At 32.4% G+C, this 15,547-nt stretch overlaps 1 protein-coding gene and 1 pseudogene across 1 annotated transcript; both read left to right on the top strand.

Moving 5' to 3' along the window:
• Positions 1–687: 687 nt before the first annotated feature.
• LOC132848366 (uncharacterized) lies at positions 688–5,027 on the top strand (annotated as a pseudogene).
• A 2,504-nt stretch (positions 5,028–7,531) lies between these two features.
• Positions 7,532–13,491, top strand: LOC132848119 (uncharacterized). The gene is made up of 6 exons (XM_060873611.1): positions 7,532–7,640; positions 7,811–8,129; positions 9,915–10,132; positions 11,988–12,317; positions 12,480–12,551; positions 12,848–13,491. The coding sequence occupies exons 1-6, from the start codon at positions 7,562–7,564 to the stop codon at positions 12,976–12,978; spliced, it is 1,149 nt and encodes a 382-aa protein (XP_060729594.1). The 5' UTR covers positions 7,532–7,561; the 3' UTR covers positions 12,979–13,491.
• Positions 13,492–15,547: the final 2,056 nt, after the last annotated feature.

The following is a 15,547-nucleotide window of genomic DNA, read 5'->3' as shown; positions in this document are numbered from 1 at the left end:
TGTCAATTCTGACAGGATCACAAATTTAACCTCAAGTCCAGCACTATTAATGACTTTATTGTATGATGCTATGAGTACCTGAGTAATTCTAGTGTAGCTAACTGTTATTACCAGTATTTCCTCTGAGGATGCACCTGGACTGTCAGTGTTTTCTATGAAAACCTCCATGGTTTAACAGTTATTTGGTTATACAAGAGTAATGCTTATATATAAAAAGCAATGCTGTATATAAGTACTCGAGTAACAACTTTCGAGTGCCGAACCGCAGTGATTTCGAGGAGAATATAAAGTGCTATTGTAAGGACCAGCTTTCAAAATAGCACTAAAAACTCTGCACATCCTCCTGCAAACATTTATTCTTAAATAACTTTAAGCAAATCTCAAGCACAATAGTGGAAGTAACATGTGATCCTGTGATCACATGTGATCCTGTGATGCCCTGATCTTGTCTAATCTAGGCACATTATGGACAGATCTAAGTACTAAGTAAGCATTTGAATTGACTTTTTCTTCAAGATTTGTTATATTTCATACAGCTGAGCCATTGAATTATCTGGTTGTGTGTGTGTTTGGGTAAAAGATGGACACAACAGATAAAGAGGAGGAGTAAATGATATGATGAGCTCGTCTTGCTGATGTTCATCGTTCACTCAGTATCTGCTGGTGCACTTTCAAAAGCTTATCATACATCATACAGACATACAGTCACCATGATTCTCTCACTGCAGTTAGGTTTCTTGATGATTTTTCTAATCTTCACAGGTAAGTTTTAGGTTTTAAACTATATTAATATCCCTAAACAAAGTTTTAATTACATTATATCCATTATAAAGTATTTTATCCAGATCTGTTATTCATACTGACATTTTATATGTATCATAGAGCTAAAATATTTTTTCTTTCTCTTTTTTTTCACAGTGCACAGTGATGCGCAGCTGCATCAGAAGGTCTCAATGACAAAGTCCACTGCAGCGCTCGCCAAGATAAAATGTAGTTTCTCTTCAGAATGTAGCTATTACATTCACTGGTATCAGAAAAAAGACGGTGAACCTTTCCAGAGAATTCAGCATGTAGTCATCGGTAATGCAGATTACAGTAATGACCATGGCTTTGGGTTCTTAAAATCAGAGAAGACAGCAAGCAGTACATTTGCTCTGATAATCCCCAGTGTGAAGACAGAACATTCAGCAACATATTACTGTGCATGCTGGGTGTCGAGCGGCACAGTGAGATTAAAACTGCGAGTCCTGTACAATAACCCACAATCAAAATCCACAGCTTCCTCCCAAACTACATACAAACATCATACATTATTTTCTACACTCTATTAGCAAATAACGAGACCTCAATTTCCCTATTATTTTTAGAATGTATATATTTTTGAAATCAGAATTAAAGCAAAGGTAAAAGGGCTGCACCAAAAGTCAGAAGTATGACTATATTGAAATATTTAATGACACATATGTACCAACACCAAATTAGCTGACTACAAGAGGTGCTTTTGAACTCAGTTCAGTCAACCATATTCAGATCACAAAAGAGACAAAATTCTTGCATATTTTGGATCCTTTGTTCATCAGAATCAGAATCAGAAAGTTCTTTATTGCCAAGTATGTTTTCACATACGAGGAACACACACACACTTACACACACTCACACTTACACACACACTCACACTTACACACACTCACACTTACACACACTCACACTTACACACACACTGACACTTACACACACACTCACACTTACACACACTCGCACACTTACACACACTCGCACACTTACTCACACTCGCACACTTACACTCGCACACTTACTTACACTCACACACTTACTCACACTCGCACACTTACTCGCACTCGCACACTCACATACTCACACACACACTCACATACTCACAAACACACTCACATACACACACTCACACACACACTCACACACACTTACACACACACACACACACTTACACTCACACACACTTACAGTTACACACTTACCAGAAAGAAATAAAAAATAATAGTTGCAAGCAGCGATACCGGGGTCAAGCCCCGCGCCAGATTCGCTCAGAACATGTCGCTGATGAACCATACCAAGTGTGCGAGTGTGAGTAAGTGTGCAAACACTTACACACACTTACACTTACACACACTCACACACACACTCACACACACACACACTCACACTTACACACACACACACTTATCACACACACTTAGGGGCGTAGACACCTATTGTTATCGTTAGTTTTCTTATTATTAGCATGCAACATTTTGAGACCTAGTGGCCACGTGATTTTAAAAACAGCTATTTTTGCTTATAACTACTGCAAACTTGAGTCTAAAATCATGAAGGAGGTGTTGTTAGACTCCTTGAGGCATGGTGAGTCAAACGATACCAAACGGTTTTCGAACGGCCATTTTGTGTGTTTGAATGTTTGAATTTTCACGTTAAGTTCAGTATTTTACGAATGCAATGCCATATCGCTACGAAACTTGGTATGGTTCATCAGCGACATGTTCTGAGCGCATCTGATCGGCTTCACCCCGGTATCGCTACTTGCAGCTATATTTATTATTATTATTATTATTATTATTATTATTATTATTATTATCATTATTAATGATACTAATAATAATAATTTACTAATTTATTTATTTTAATGTAATTATTTTTATTGTTAGTAGTAGTAGTATTGTTTTTGTCATCTTTGTTTTTGTTGTTGTTTAGTTTTAAACATAGAGGTGTTACAGTATTTTGGGCGAAAAACAAATATATAAAGATATATTTATATATTTGTTTTTCCCCCAAAATTAATACTCATATGTTTTCTATACATTTTAAAATTAGCACTATATATACAATCAAACAAATAATAAACTTCTCTTCACTTCTCAATGATTATTTTATTGAATTCATTAATACTTACACATGAATTACATCAGTGTGGTATAATGTTTGTGTGTCACAGCATTTAATCCCCTAGTGGTATAATCACAATTCCTTTACCGAATCTTCATTTGTGTACTGTTGCATACACAGCTATAAAATGACTGTTAGTTAGTATAGAATATTTACTACAGATGTATAGTATAGAACGTTTTTTATTCATTTTAAGGAATATATTTATTGTATGTCCTTGCTGAATTATTTGTCATTGGACATCATGCTGTGGGAAGCTGGTTTAAAAAGGTTTTTGGTTCAGGCACAAGACTTTATGTAACAGGTAAGACATTCATTTGGCAATGTTTTCAAAAGGAATCAATGTTTTAAACTCTCTCTCTCTCTCTCTCTCTCTCTCTCTCCCTCTTTCTCTCTCTCTCATTCTTTCTCATTCTTTCTCTCTCTGTTCAATATGTCTAGAATATATACTTAAAAAATCATTCAGTTAGGTTTGAATAAAAATGCATTTGCAGTTATAAGTTACTCTGGACTGCAGGCAAACGCTTTTACAGAAAGACTTTTTACATAAATAACATCACATGTAATTATGTGTCAGGTATACTATGACTATTTTCATGCTGGTGGCTCTATACTAAAATATTTATCCTACCAGCATGTTAAGTTAGACTTCATAGCAGACCTCGGGCTTAAAGTGGACCATTTATATTAAATTATATCATTCTAAATTCTGTATGATTACCCAAGGAACTGAAATAAATCAAAAATATCTATTCTCTCATTGTGTTTACTGATTGCTCACTAATTTGAATATTTACATGTTCTCTAAATATACAGACAACAAGGTGAAAGCGCCTCAATTGTCCGTGTATCCAGTGTTCAAGTCTTAAAAATATGAAAAGTCTGTGTTGCTGTGCCAGGCGAGAGGCATGTTCCCCGACCTGGTGAGATTCACCTGGCAAGCAAAAGATCTCAACGGACAAAAGGTGGAACTGGGAGATGATGAGATTCTGGAGCAGACAGACGAGGATCCGGAAGTCAGAATAACCAGCATGCTCATCGTAGATAAACAGAAAGCCATCACAAATTATTTCACCTGCTCAGTTCAACATGACAGTGATAAACACGAGACGTTGTCCATTCCAAGAGGTAACAAATACACAATGATCTGATCTTATGGTTGTTCAGAATGTCATCTACTCTCAGTCTGGACCTAAACAATACTAATAATTAAAAAATAAATTAATTAATAAAGAAATAAAGAAATACATTCTACATCTGTATAGGAAGTAATGTTCATACAGTATATATATAATGTAACTAATGTAACCATTACCTTCAACTCAAAAACCAGAAGAAGAGGATGAAGAAGAAATCGTAACTTTTGGTAAAGAGATCATCTATTACACAATTTCTACAAAATCACAAAATCTAATTTAAATATATTTTATTGAAAGTACACAATTCTATGAAATAATTATGACTAGTTTATTCAATTTTATTTAACTTTTATGATATATAATTTACTTTAAATAAAATTCCAATTTCTACTTTTATGATATATAATTTACTTTAAATAAAATTCCAATTTCTATTTTATATATATATATATATATATATATATATATATATACATATATATATATATATATATATATATATATATATATATATGTATACATATATATATATATACATATATATATATATGTATATATATATATATATATATACATATATATATATATATATATAAAACTGAATTTAAACTGAATTTAAGATGAAACAACTATATGAACGTTTTCCTCTTGATTTCTCCTGTGCAGGTTTGTTTGAGCTCAGTCGCAAACTGTACCTGTTCAGTCTGACGTATGTGATACTGCTGGTGAAGAACGTGTTTTATTTCTGCATCGTCTCTGTCTTACTGTCCATGAGAAATCCTGCTCACATGGAGATGATACAAGGCAAAGTTCACTGATCAGCCAAACAGAATAACTCAACACGTCAATGTGTTACATTCATTTGACAATCATTTTGCCTACAATTTACTTTTAGCGTAGCTTTTATTATTTCTGTGTTTAATTAATTTGAAAAAAATGAATTTTAAATATTTATCTGCTTCTATGCTCTTTCTATTAATCTATGATACCAAAGTATAATCACTGATTTTTGTTTATCTTGTTGGGTCTTGATTGTTAAAGATGAACAATTGTTTTATTAAAATATTGAAAATACAAAATATAAACATTAAAGAGTTTATTGTGTGTATTTCATCATGCAGTTAATATGTGTTTCTTGCTCTTTTCCCATCAACATATCAGTTGAATAAGTGCTTTATTCATTACTACAGACCTTCAAGCCTTTTTTTAATGATCCTTTGAAGTAATTACAGGTTTGGAGTGTTTATTTATAGCACTATAGGTCAGAGACCCTTGTGAAATGGTACAGTGGTGAACAAATTAAAGATTTATATAATCATAAACCTAATTATTTGTTAAATAATAATGTAGGCATTGTAAGATGGTTAATATGAAAATGGAGAGAAGAAAATATTGATATTGAAGATACTACCATATTATAATATAATATTTCATAAAGTACATTGTTTATGAAGTAAATTTATCATTTTTATTAACCTATAAATGGTATTTACATTTTTGATGATTATATTATTCATGAAAGTTTACTGCCTATTAGATTAGATGGATTTAGATGGATTTCTGAGCAGGATTCCAATCAGTTATGTTCTCTAAATGCAATGTTCACACATTTTCTCTCATATTTGAAATTGCTAGTTGGATTTCGATGGACTGTCGTTACGTTAGTACAGTGAAACGCTTCACTAAACAGCTGCATCGAATGTATTTTTACTTTTAGATACCAATCTGTGCCGCGGAGGTTTACTAGCATTGCTTAGAGAAGTAATTGGTGTTCATGTTGGGCTGTAAGAAATTCTAAATTTGTCCATGACAGCTTCTATGTAGCTTATCAGTTAGTTGTACTAAACATGCCAGTATAGCATGAGTGAAACAGCATGGCTCAAAGCATCAGTACATTTATAGACGGCTTTTATATTACCACATAGCACATTGCATGCATTTTCGTAAACAACCCATCATTTCCTAAGTTACCCTGATTAATCAGAAAAAAAACACTTTTAAGTAAATTAAGAAGCTTTACTTTAAGGATGATATTGTTTTGGTGTTTTTTAATATCATACCTCATGCTGTATTTGCTGTACAGAAATTCATTTTAAACCAAAAACGGTCTGATTAGCTAATGCATTTTTATTTATTCTAAGTGATGTTTATTGCATTGATTAGAATGGAAACTGCTGTGGGAGGAAAGTATGGTGGGTTTTTGCATGAAATGCAGCTGAGTGCGTCGACTGGAAATAAACCACATGTTGCAGTTTAACCACAGATTGCTGATAAGTCATTAGCCTCTACAGGACGTATTGTTTATGCACAAATGTTCTTCAAAGTATTCTTAGAATAATTCAGGTGTTAATGTGAGACAAGATGAGGACTGGTTTTGGGCGCTAAATGAATTGCTCTGAATTTAGCTTTTTGCTATGAATGTTTTTTTTTTATTCAACAGACCAAATTGGATGGAGAACAAAATGCAGCTAAAGAATAGAAACTCAAACTAAGTAGATGTATAAAAAATACAAATAAATTAAAACTCAATTATAGAACATTTAAATGACAATCGGTAGACTATAATCATTAGTGTTTATTACTGAAACAGGAAGTACACCCCACTTTAATTCTGGGTTTTTATTGATCAGTGCCTTAGTTTTTATGCATCAGACAGGGTTCATCAGACTAGGACTCATTTTATCCAACTTGGTGAAGGGGAAGGAATGCATCTAGCTGTGTATTAGCTTGAAAGTCTCATAAAGAGAGGGTAAGTACAGCATGTTAGAGAAGGTGTCCGGCCATTGGGTGGGCACCTAACCCTAACCCTCTGTTTCAATCATGCCCTGCTCCAGTTGCTCCACTGCATCAAACAGTTGCTGTCAGAAAATCTAGCTACTGGTGAGCCTAACTGAGGAAGGCAGGTTCTGTGTAAGGCAGGGTTCATATACTCCCTGAGCCACCACATATCTTGCTTGGCTCACCTGTCCAGAGACAGCTTTCTACCCACATGGGAAGTGGCAGTCTAGTAATGAAAGTGTTGGCCTACCTATTAGAAGGTTGTGTGTTTAAATCCCAGGTCTACAAAGCTGCCGATGCGGAGCCTCTGAGCAAAGTCCTTAACCCTTAGTCATATAAAAATGAGATATAATGTAAGTTGCTCTGGAGAAGGGTGTATGTAAAATGTACTGTACATATTATTAAACCAATCATACTGACAGGGATCTTAATGTCTTGGCTCTGTAGCTTTTTAGTGTATACTGTGTACAAGTGTGGAATGTGGAACGAAATTATATATTAAATTGCATAAATCCAATGAGCTTAAATCCAATAATTCCAAGTAGTAATTTCTCCTCACTGTAAATATAACACAAGCATTGTGTTTTGATACCATTTTTTTGTCATTACCCTAAATTAGATCATTAGATGAAAAACAGTGAGTTTACAAGAAGAAGGGGTGAACTGCATGATTACCCTCTCTGAATATTGTTCATTCAGTTCCCAGTACCTGCAGGTGTTGTTTCATGCGCTTCCTACGTGTTTTGGTCATCATGCATCTTTCGCTGCTGTTATTTTTATTGCTGAATTTCCTAATTTGTGCAGGTAAGCTTCATGTCTTATATATACTTTAATTTCTTATAAACTTTTCTTTCTAGCTCATAAAATGTTATTCTCCAACTTTCATATTTTATATTTTAACAACTGATAACAGATATTACAGATATTAAGTCATACAAATATTGTTAATAAACCTTAATAATTATTTTCAACAGTGGACAGTGATGTGAAACTGGACCAGAAGATGCTAATGACTAAACCTGCCGCCAAGCTTGCCAAGATAGAATGTATCTTTCCACGAGACTGTTATTTTTACCTTTACTGGTATCAGAAAAAAGAGAATGAAGCTTTCAAGATGGTTCAGTATGTCAAAATCAACGATGGTACAAACTATAACGAACCTGGTTTTGAGTTCTTAAAAACAGAGAAAACAGAAAAAGATAAGTTTGTTTTGATAATCCCTAATTTGAAGACAGAGCATTCAGCGATGTATTACTGTGTTTGCTGGCTGTGGGAACAAGGTGCAGCATCACAGTGAGAAAAGAGTCTAAGGTTACATGCAAAAACTCATTCACTAGTGTTTAATACTTTTTGAATTCGTTTCTTTGCAAATGGACGAGATAATAAGTAGCAGGTACATTAGTCAAGCAGTCAAATATAAAAGTGGGTTTCTGAGGCAAATAACTAGTTGTGTTGGGTTGTGCAAGGAAAAATGCACACTTTCTTATCACAGGATTGGACTTCATGTGCAAATTTAACTTATCAGCGATTCTTCCAAAATAAAACCAAAACAGTGCAGCAAATGATGATATTAAATCAAGAAGCTTTTTATCCATCTCTAGCCCATGCCTCTGCCCATCAAATCTTTTGTTATATCACAGTGAGGTTTCCTTCAGATATTTAATTCTGATACAACATATAATCCTGAACTGATAAATGTTCTTAGATATGTCATCCTTTAAGATCCAGAACACTTCTGAAAGTATTTTTTAGAAAAGGCAGTCCACTTCCTGGCCCTTTCAAAATCATGTACCTCATTCAGGGAAAACTGAAGAGAAATTTAGTCCTCCCTGTCAGTGGCTGACCAGAGATTAGACATTTTTATCCACAGCCATCTAAAGGTACTTTTCAGATGCATCCAGGACCATCCTGATAATGTTTCTGTGATGCATTGCATGAAAAAGAAACACTAAATCCCTTTACATCACCTAAAATTTATGGTATTTTTTAAAGAAAAAATATTTTCTTAATATTTTATAGATTTCAAGGGAGATGTTAAGTGAATGCTCTGCCACACAGATTATTTCATGTACTTGACTCATTAAGCACCTCAACTCAAATATTGCACTCATACATTCACAGGCTACAATCAAAACCACCTGATCAGTAAATTCAGCTGAAGCCCATTACGGTTTGTTATATTTCACTTTACTACACTTTTTGTTTGAGTACTAAATCTTATCAATATCGTTCCATATCCTGACCATACTACACTAACAGTCTTGCAATCTATTAGTTGTTTCCTGCACTTTGATAGTTAGCAGAATTGCTATGTAATAAACAAAAGATATTTTACCAAAACAATGTTTTTTATTTAGGCCACCTTCAAATTTTCCCTGATTTTTTTTGATCATTAAGAGCATAGCAAAACAGAATCAGTTGATTTTGTAATCGGATAATGGCATTCAAAAATTTCCGCAAATGTAAAAATTAAAACATTGGTGAATTTGAAATTCAGCCAACAGAACAGAATTAATCAGCTATTAATTAACCACTGATGTAAGAGTGTAGTGTCAAGTGAAGAAATAACACTAATGCTACGCTTTGTCAAACACCATGAGGGACTTTTACCTCAGGTTATGAGATAGGAACTGACTGCTAATGTTGCTAATGTTGCTGTTAATTAACGTAAAAATGTTTTACTGTAGACATATAATTAGAATTTACCTCTGTTCATGTTACATTTTTGCATGTTTTTCTATCAACAGATTAGATTAGAAATGTAGAGGTATGTGTGTTATCTTTCAGACAAATAGTCATTTGTAAATTTGATGTTTAAATATGAATTTGAATGTTAAACTTTTCCCAGTTTTATGCAAAGAAACGTATTTACTGTGCTGTATTGTATATGTGACAGATAAATACTTCTAATGATTCTTCTAATGATTTAACCAGACTAAGTATAATAAAAAAAATGAAAATGAAAATAACAAGTGAACATTTGCATTAACGTCAGTAGATTTGTCTTTTACATGTCTGAGGTGTACATAATTCTAGTATATATTTTATTGAGAGGATGATATCTATTTCACCACCTAGTGGTAGGGTCACAATAAACCTTCTCAACCATTTGCTTGCTTCTTGTCTTTACTGCTCTAAATATTTAAAACTAAAATTCATATTTAAGCTGTTTCCAGCGATACAAAATCAACATGGAAGAGACAAGTTGTTCACAAAGAGTCCTTTTTTTGTCACTGAACAAAACACTGTGTCATCCAGAAAACTCTTCGGCTCTGGCACAAAACTTTATGTAACAGGTAAGTGATGGTGTTTGTACAATGCTTTCAGAAATATTTAGTAACATTTATGTATAGCTATGGCAATATCTAATCATCCAGCAAATTACAAAAAAAAGGTTTATGTTTCATTGTATTCAATATTTGAAACTAATACATAAAACTAGTATCTGTATTCAGGGTCTGTTGAAAAACTGTTGAAGTGGCTGTTTAAATATATTTCATGTAATCTGGTTCTGAGTGCAACATGCAATACTCACATTTCTGGATCTGAGCCAACTGTTACAAGCAAGGGCATATTTTTAATGTATGTATATTATATGCCTCTATTTATCTATTTAGTAAGTTATTTGGTCAATGCTTACAGTAAACAAAATGATATATATAATTATATATAACTATAAATGTTATTACAAAACAGAGACAATAATATATATATATATATATATATATATATATATATATATATATATATATATATATATATATATATTTTTTTTTTTTTTTTTTTTTCTTCAGTTCAGTGAGAATTGAAAATTGGCATTCAAGAAAGTAATATGAAGTTAAATTTAAATTATAAGTGTGGTTGAATTGAATTTTATATAGATTTTCAGATTTGTAAAATACCCAAAGTGTCCAAACATTTTGCATTTAGAAGAACAAAAAGTGTGTGTGTGTGTGTATATATATATATATATATATATTTGTGTATATATATATATATATATATATATATATAAAATGTACATTCAGTTTGGGTATATTAAAAGGAGAAAATGATCTTTAATATAACTTGGGTATATTAAAAGGAGAAAATAGGCTGGAGTCTGGAAACATATTAAGCTCCTTTTATAAAACAAGAATTTATAGATTAAAAAATAAACACAAATTACTGCATGTCATGCTGGTAGTGATAACCATAATCAGTTGGCACCATATTACATTAATAACTGCTCAGGCATTGTTCAAAACAGCTAGAAATATTTTTAAAATTTTATTTTAGTTTGTTTGTACAGATATCACATATATGAATTATTCCATTTCAGATTTTATTGGGAAAAAAAAGATGAACAATGCACCCAAATTTTGTATTAATTAGGAACACATTTGTTTCTTTAATTTGTTTGAATACCCTTACTAATGATATATCAAAGACAATATCTTCCATTCCAATAATGATTAAGTCAGAAATATTGTCTGATATATATTCACCAAATATTCATTTGGGAATTCATAAAGGGAATTTATTCGATATAAAACATTGGTGCACGAGAGCAGGTTGTTGACTCAATTCAACATAACTATTTAACATAACTTCTTGGATGGTTTCTCAGCTCTTCAGAGTTGTAGAGGCAACAGTTTCTGAGATGAAATGTCCAAAGTACTGAATTTTTAGGTCTTCTACTTTACAATAAAATTGAATCTTCAATTGTTCAGGCTCCACCTAGTTCCACCTAGTGGTCATAGGAAATATTTATCATGGAATATAAATCAAACTCTAACAAACATATGACTTCAATGCTCCCAAATCAGTAATACTTGAATCTTTAATGTCCACATAAATTTAGGAATAAATATTTGTCAATAGTCAATTATCAATAATTATAATTGGTGTAGTAACATTTGATTCAGAGGTTAATCAAAGTAAATAAAAATGAAACACTTTTTTAATATAATATAATATAATATAATATAATATAATATAATATAATATAATATAATATAATATAATATAATATAATATAATGTCTCCTGTACTTCCTAAGGCTCCGGTTCTATATAATTCCTCAGTAATTGAATGTGGAGTCACAAATATCTGACATAACATCTTTTAATTGCTTGAAATATTTATTGATTATTTGTATTTTTCCTAAAGATACAAACACTTTGAAAGACCAGGTTAAAACACCCCAAGTGGCTGTATACCAGGTGTCCAAGCTGCTTCAGAATAAAAAGCGTGTGTTGCTGTGCCAGGCAAAAGATATGTTTCCAGACCTTGTGAGATTCACATGGCAAGCAGAAGATCAGAGTGGGAAAAAAGTGGAGCTGAAAGATTATGAGCAGCTGGAGCAGAGAGATGACAATCCGGAGATCCGAATAACCAGCATGCTCATCGTAGACAAGGACAAATTGAGGACCAGTACATTCACCTGCTCTGTTCAACACGACAGCAGCGTTGAAGACCAGAGTGTCATCGTTCCAAGAGGTAACAGCAATAGCAAGTTTAATTTATAAACAAATACATTTAACTTCTGTACTGTCTCGTTCATTCCTCGTGAAAAACTATTGTCACAATTCCATAACGTATGGGACATATTTATTTATTTAATTGTTTATTTATTTGTTTATTTATTATTTACATTCAAAGACAATACCATCACACAAATGTGTTCAATGTCAACAACTGAAGAGGATGAAGAGAAGAAATTCATGACTTCTGGTAAATATATATGCTTACATCTGATCTAATGATTTACATTTTGGAGAATATTTCATATATATATATATATATATACACACACACACACACACACACACACATTTATATGTAAGGTCTCTTTAGTGAGCTGATCATTTTAGTTTTACATAGAATTTTACATTACATGGAATAACATTTCTACTGTATATTTCTTTTGTCAAGTTCGATTTAGCAACCAAGTAAAACTAAATGACTGAATGTTTTAATGCCCAGGATAAAACACTCTATGATACTGACTTTGTGTGTAACCTGTGCAGGTTTGTTTGAGCTCAGTCGCAGTCTGTATCTGTTCAGTTTGACGTATGTGATACTGCTGGTCAAGAACATACTGTACTTCTGCACCGTCTCTGTCTTACTGTGCAAGACAAATGCAGCGATTCCGTCCTGATCGGTGCATCAACCAAACAACACAGAAGGTTTTAACACTCTACTCTATATTACACCACCATGTTCCCTGTCACATATTCTACAGGCAGATTTTAGTATACATGGTGTTTAAACCTCATGTGTCTTTATACTTGTCTGTGATTTCTTCTGAGCATTGCATTAGGCATATATTAAGAAGAGCTTATCTGTCTAGACAGAATTCACATTTGCTTTTACATTTGAACTTACATATGGCCATTGAAGCATTTCTGTCTCTTCTTCTCCTTATGTTATGTTATTCATATTTTTATGTCATATATACAAGTGGCTTTCCAAACCTGAGCACAGCCTCAGCAGCCTTCTTTTCATGACTAGGTATAGAATGTGTTCCAAATGCAATACTTCTACTACTAATAATAATATTACATGATATGACACCAAATGTCGTTCTTATCAATTTCTTTTTCCCCCACTCAAAATTATATTTGTCTTATGTTGTGTTTATCATTTAATAAAAATGCTATTTGTTGTTAAACCCTGTCACTCATGTGTTGCCTGTATTATAGCATGCAAGGTTTAAGTGTGATACAAACCCAATTCCTGTTTGGCAGCTTCGACATCAGATTTTGCAATATAAACATTCTTTTCATAACATCGGTCTAGGTCGGATGATTGATGCTAAATTTGGTGATGATTGAAAATAACTTGTAGGAAGATTAGCAAAAGAAATGTTTTTGTCAAAATCTAAGATGATGGAAAATCTTTATGAGGAAATAATAAGAATTTATTCTTTATTAAGAAAATTGATTGATGCATTGCACTCATCTGCAGGAAGGCTTTTACATTTTGGAGAAGAAGAAGAATACACAGCTAATATAGTATAACATAGTGATTAATTATTAATTAAAATAAAGATTTTGGTGGAGAATGTTCACAATACCAATACCAATGTTATATCATCATACAACAATTTTTGTGCTTTATTTATTACCAAATAATATCAATTACATTTTTTTAAATATTAAGTAGCATTTTATTGAGCAATACTAAACAAAATATACAACAAATATCAGTTGTAGAAAGTGTGTAAAAAAACACTTAATAATAAAAAACACTTGCTTCTTTATAATAATAATAATAATAATAATAATAATAATAATAATAATAATAATAATAATAATAATAATGTGTGTATATGTGTGTGTAAGTGTGTGCATGTATGTGTGTGTGTATGTGTATGTATGTGTGTGTATGTGTGTGTGTATGTGTGTGTTTGTGTGTGTTTGTGTGTGTGTTTGTGTGGGTGTGTGTGTGTATGTATGTGTGTGTGGGGGTGAGTGTGTATGTGTGTATGTATGTGTGTTAAATGGACAGTGTGATAGGTGTTGCATGCAGTGCAGCTGAGTGTGTTTACTAGAAAACCACATGCAGCTTGAACACAGTTCAAAGCTTCTGCAGGATGTCAGTGTGTGAATCTCTGAGGCGATGTGTGGTTTCACTGAGAGCAAAAATAACTCTGTGTTTCTGCATAGCTTCTAGACATTTTTATTAATATCCCCATTACACTATAACTGAAATACATATGGGGACCATATGTATAAGGGAATGTATAAGGGGACCATATAATGTTTTTATAATCTGATGTTAATTAGTTATATTTCTCTGACTAGCTTACTTGTCTGACCTATTACTGCTCTCATTTCTGACATTTAACTCTAAAATTAGAAAACGTCAGAACATAAAATTTTCTGTCATGATTGGAATTTTTCTTAACATAGAGCTTATGAAATAAACATCTAAGAAAACGTTTGCATTAGGATGAGGCTACTTTTGTAGGTTACTTTAAATGTACAGTTGGAATCAGAGGCAGATCTAAGAAATTGTGTGTCATCCTCATACTCTCACTATTTCCATGAACTATCTGAGTTTTGTTTTAATATTAAATTATTACATATACTATATGAAGAATATGAAATCATCTTCAATCTGCAAAGTAAATACACACACACACACACACACACACACACACACACATACACATACACACACCTCACACACACACACACTTTCTTTAACCCTCTTGCAGACCTCGTCTGAATTCCTATGCAAATTAGAAGCGCCGAGTCAAGTTGACCTTGTCTGTTTTGACTGCTTATAAAAAAATGAGGTATATATGATAGCCTTTTTTTTTCACCTTTTTTGTCTAACTTGTTTACAACATATTAACATATATTTTGCAAAAAATTTTGTAATATTTGGTATAATAAACCTCATTAAGAAAGAAATGTTTCTTTTTGATATTTCTCACAAAAGAACTCTATCTTTTATTAACTGTCTAACTAAAACTGTTGATCTAATGTTGAATAAATTATTTTCTGGCATTTACGTCATACATTTTGTCTAAAAACATCAGTCTCTGTAAGTTGGCAGCATTCACTATAAACCAGCAGTGTTAGCTTAGACTGAACTATAGCAGATAATTCAGACTAATTTAATTAACACTTGTTACAAATTCTGTGTAAAGTTATCTAACAGAAGGAAAATACATGTCACAGACTGAAACCCAACAGAGTCCTGACTTTTTTTTTTAT

Source organism: Tachysurus vachellii, chromosome 7 (assembly GCF_030014155.1).
Source record: "Tachysurus vachellii isolate PV-2020 chromosome 7, HZAU_Pvac_v1, whole genome shotgun sequence".
Lineage (NCBI taxonomy): Eukaryota > Metazoa > Chordata > Actinopteri > Siluriformes > Bagridae > Tachysurus > Tachysurus vachellii.
This window is presented reverse-complemented; position numbering and strand designations above follow the sequence as displayed.